This window comes from Macrotis lagotis, chromosome 2, assembly GCF_037893015.1.
Source record: "Macrotis lagotis isolate mMagLag1 chromosome 2, bilby.v1.9.chrom.fasta, whole genome shotgun sequence".
Classification (NCBI taxonomy): Eukaryota; Metazoa; Chordata; class Mammalia; order Peramelemorphia; family Peramelidae; genus Macrotis; species Macrotis lagotis.
This window is the reverse complement of record NC_133659.1, coordinates 159,045,682-159,050,676: the sequence shown is the minus strand read 5'-3', so window position 1 is coordinate 159,050,676 and position 4,995 is coordinate 159,045,682. Positions and strand designations below refer to the sequence as shown.

The 4,995-nt window shown below is 36.5% G+C and overlaps 1 protein-coding gene across 1 annotated transcript; it reads left to right on the top strand.

The window, feature by feature from the left end:
- The first annotated feature begins 1,861 nt into the window (after positions 1-1,861).
- On the top strand, positions 1,862-4,717 carry LOC141511995 (mucosal pentraxin-like). Its single transcript, XM_074220927.1, has 2 exons — positions 1,862-1,925; positions 4,122-4,717. Exons 1-2 carry the CDS (start codon positions 1,862-1,864, stop codon positions 4,715-4,717), a joined length of 660 nt encoding a protein of 219 aa, XP_074077028.1.
- Positions 4,718-4,995: the final 278 nt, after the last annotated feature.

Sequence of the window (4,995 nt, the reverse complement as noted above, 5' to 3'; positions counted from 1 at the left end):
TACTGAGCCAGGTCAGGAGTTATGTTGTGGTTAAGAGTCTCTCACTGATTTTCCTGTTCTCCTGCTATGGTGGAATCTGTAGATTTATGGTCTGTGTAGAGATTTCATTTATAGTTGTTTTGGGAACTACTCCAGGAGCTTCCTAGCTTTGCACCACTATTTTGACTCCACCCTGAAAGTCCCAAGAAATATATTTCTTTTTTTTTTAGGTTTTTGCAAAGCAAATGGGGTTAAGGGGCTTGCCCAAGGCCACACAGCTAGATAATTATTAAGTGTCTGAGACTGGATTTGAACCTAGGTACTCCTGACTCCAGGGCCGGTGCTTTATCCACTGCACCACTTAGTCACCCCAAGAACTATATTTCTAATGGGACAGATGAAGAGTGTCACAAGGACACTCTCAAGCTCTATCTAAAGAAATTTGGAATTGATTATACTACAGAGAAGACACCAATACTAATAACCAATATGGTGCACCCTCTTCTGAGAGGGTGCTGAGCTCTATGAGCAAGGCAACATTGAAGAGGCTCAAAGGAAATATGAGATGGACAAGTTTAGAGAATCCACTCCAAATATTCACATGGACTATTTGTGCCCAAGTTCCAAGTTAATTCCAAGTTAATATTGGTCTGATCAGTCACAGTTAGACACACTGTAACTTACTTCTAATGTAGTGATGTCATTTGAACCCTCTTAAAAATGAAATACAACCAATGATGTACAATTGCAATTTATAGATATGTGAAATAATTTAAGAGAATCATTTGAGGAAGATAGGAATCAACAAATGAAATGCTCAGAGAAAATTACTGAGTTTATAGATACGTACATTTTTTTTAAATTGCACTACAACAACCTACATGGAGGAAAAAAGAAGGATATGACCTGAGCAAAAGGTGTCTGACAAATGGTCAAAGGATATGCAAAGGAAAATTACAGATGAGGAGATCAAAGCAATTCCATAGTCATATGAAAAATTGCTCTAAATCATTACTTATTAGAGAAATACAAATTTAAGCTTCTCTGAGGCACCACCTGACACCTCTCAATATGATCAGAAAGGATAATGATCATTGTTGGAAGGGTTGTGGGAAAACTGTGACACTATCACATCGTTGGTGGAGCTGTGAGCTCATCCAACCTTTCTGGAAAGCAATTTGGAACTATGCCCAAAGGACAACAAAAATATGCATACCCTTTGATCCAGCAATAGTACTACTGAAGAGATGATGAAAAAGGGTAAAAACATCACTTGTACAAAAATATTCATAGCAGCCCCGTTTGTGGTGGCAAAGAATTGGAAATCAAGTAAATGTCCTTCAAATAGGGACTTCTATTTGATCTTGCAGTCTTTTGTAATGACCTAGCATCAGTAGAGGGTGAGATATGGTGAAAGAAAATATGAAGGTGGGAGGAGGAAACCAAAAATGGGTTTACCTGGTGATAATATGAAGTATAATCAGGAATTAACTAGTACCAAATTGTCTTTTATAAAGCTTGGTAAAGGTGATGAAACACTTCTCAGAACCATCTTGTGAGATAAGAAATGCAAATATCCTCACTGTTGATTGACCCAGGGTTACACAACTACTAGGTGTTAGAAAAACTTATGTGCAGATGATTAATCAGAACAAAATAGGACAGGTGGAAAGAATGTTAAGGTAAGAAGGAGGAAATAAAACATTTCTGTCCAATTTCCTTGTAAAGTAAATATTTACCAATTTATAAGACAAAATCTGGCAGTATAAATAATCTTTCTTGACTGAGGAATAGGCACTGTTCTTGAAGAGCTAAGTAGGAGGTAACTCTACCACCTCTCTTTTGGATCAGTTGCTATCCTGAGAAACTTCAGGAGGAAGAGATGGAAAAGCAATTACAGTGGACCTTGTTCCTCATTACCCTCTCAGGAGTTATGGCTTGTACAGGTAGAAAATCATTTATTGGTTTGGGGGTCTCCCTTAGTGGGTCCCTGACCCACTAAAATTGAGATGGACACAAGTTAGGAGAGGTTGGTGTACATGACAATGAAAGAAAACAAGCTAGAAAAATAAGATGGTTCCAAAGCAGGGAAGTTTTGAGGAAAGAGAAATAATTAGGGCCTTTATTAAGAAAAGCTATCATAAAATCATAAAATTATTTAATCTGAACTTTTTGTTATTTTTAGTTGTTTTCAGTCTTATCATCTAACTCTGTGATTTCATTGGGATTTTCTTCATAAAATTACTGGTGTGGTTTGCCATTTTCTTCTCCAATTCTTTTTATAGATGAATGACCCAAGACAAAAAAGGGTCAAGTGATTTATACAGGGTCATACAGTTAAGGCATGTTTGATGCCAGAAATGAACTTGGGAAATTGAGTCTTCCTTACTCCAAGTCCAGTATCGTATCCAATGGGTCATATAGCTGCCTTAATCTTAACTGTAGGATGACCTGATCTAATTCAATCTCAACTTGCTATATGAAGGAACACTACAGATATATAGACATCTTTGCTTCTCCAGAGCGTATAGGGAGTTTGACTCCTGACTGTCTTTTTAGCATTCCTGTCCCAATCATATCTTCCTATGGAAGAACTTTAATGACTCTCTTCTATTTTTTTCTCTGAGATAACATAGGGGTTCCCTCCTTGCCTTCATTTTTTATTCTGCTGTCAATTGTTGAGAATCTCTGACTCCTTATTAAGTTAGCATAATCTACTTCTCCTCTTATTTCCCTAAGAAATAAATTATTCATAGAAACCAGATACTCAGGTCAGATGTTACCAGTGTGACTAAAGTTGGTTTACAATTAAGTGTGAATATGGAAAATGAACTACTTATTAGAGGGACAGGTCAAGCAGAGAATCTAGATTAGAATCTAGATTTGAAGAGTAGTCTTATAGATAGACCATGCATTTTGAGACAATAGCTCTATAAAAGCATCCAATTTAACTCTGCCTCCCAATATCATCTGTTGATTATTCCCATTTTTATCATTTATATATCTTGTTTGTACATAATTGTTTGAATATTGTCTCCACCACTAATCTTCTTAAAAGCAGAATTTTATTTTGGCTTTTTCTTTTTTTGTATTCCAGCATTTAACAGAGTGCTTATAATATAGAAGAGACTTAATGAATGCTTGTTGACTGACTGACCCAATTCCAAATTTCAAATTCCTTTCTGGTCCAACTTAGTTTTTAGTTCTGAATCCAAGGAGATTCCTCTGTGATCAACCTTGACTAATGAGGAAGTAGTAGACTTCATCTGGTTCTTCAGTCATAACCAAGCTATTCTGGTATTTTTGGTAACTGGCATTATGCCAATTACTACCTCCCCCCTTTTTCTTCTATTAGAGTGACTTGGGGAAGTTACTGTGTTCTATTATCCACATCTTGGATAGAATTGCACTGGGGGGATGGGGAAGGTAGCAGGTCATAAGTTGTGAAATTAGTAAAGGATAGATACATGGACAAAGTAGACATAGTGTCACATTCACAGTAATCTAGATTCATTTATTCATTACTTAGTGAATTAGACTCTTCTTTCTTCCTTGGCTAATAACTATTGCCCCAACATTTTGTACATATATACATATTAATGTATGCATCTTTATAATGTACATTCATATGTATGCATGTTCGTATATGTGTATGTATGTATGCATATAGCCAAAATTCTGATCTAATTGCTACAACTGAGATGAAAAAAATAGATTAGTCTTAGAGGTCTGTCCCTAATCCTTGGTTTCAACCACTTTGGAGGAGACTCTGGAGAATTCATCTGAATTAAAATCCTGCTTCAAACAATTTCTATTATTTAATCCTATAGAAGGCATTTAACTTCTCTGTGCTACATTTTCTTCATCTTACTCTGTGTGTGTGTGTGTGTGTGTGTGTGTGTGTGTGTGTGTATGAATCCAAGCCTAGTTTCTATTCAGCTGAATTGATTAAATATTTATTGAGAACTATTCTTAAGTCATTTTACAAGATATCACAGATACAATGATTTAAAAAAGAAGCAGTCCCTACTTCAAGGAGTTTATTTTGTACTTTTTTGTGAATCTAATAGCCCTATCATATGGAAAGTAGCATAGAAGAAAACATAAGGCAATTCTTTCTTCATATAATTCTTTATCCACAGATCTCTGGAAGAAGGTGTTCCTGTTTCCAAAACCATCACAAGATTCCTATGTGACCCTGATTCCACTGCTGAATACACGTCTACAGAACTTCACTCTGTGCCTGTGGACCTACACAGAACTGATGCGTGGCTATTCTGTGTTCTCCTATGCCACTCAAGATGTTGACAATGAAATCCTCCTCTTCAAGGACAATATTAGACAGTATAGTTTGACTATTGGGGGAGAAGAGATAACTTTCCCAGTATCTGAGAATTCTCATAATCCAGAGCATATCTGTGTCACTTGGGAATCAGCCTCAGGGGTTGCTGTTTTATGGATTAATGCAAAACCACTGGTGCGTCAGGTTTTGAAAGTAGGATACACCTTGAATGCAAATGCAAAGATCATTCTGGGGCAAGATCAGGATTCCTATGGGGGTTCATTTGATATAAATCAGTCCTTTGTTGGGGAGATTGGAAATGTGTGTATGTGGGATTATGTGCTTCCACCCATTGAGATGAAGGAGAAATGTTCCTGCGGCAATGTCTTAAACTGGAGGAACCTGAATTATGAGGAGAATGGCTTCATGGTTACTTTGCCCAATCTTTGGGTCTGATTCCTCCTTTCATCAGAGAATGTGAACAATAGAATCAAGATGAATTAAATTAGATTGTTATACCCATTGAGATTAAAAGTATTGATTGTTGGTCTTGACTTTTGTATTTCTGTTATTTTGTTGAGCACCATAAGGGGCACTGCTGAATCAAATCAAAATTTGGAGAATAGCTTCTTCTCTATCTAGTTTGAGAACATAGTTCTCTCAAGCTGAACTGAGTATGGTCTATAAGATATATTGTAGTATCTGGGTCTGGGATGGACTGTTTTAAGTAATTC

Coding starts and splice junctions, on each gene's coding strand:
- LOC141511995 (XM_074220927.1), top strand. CDS start 1,862: ATGGAAAAGCAATTACAGTGGACCTTGTTCCTCATTACCCTCTCAGGA. Junction 1,926..4,121: donor AGGAGTTATGGCTTGTACAG/GTAGAAAATCAT, acceptor CTTTATCCACAG/ATCTCTGGAAGAAGGTGTTC.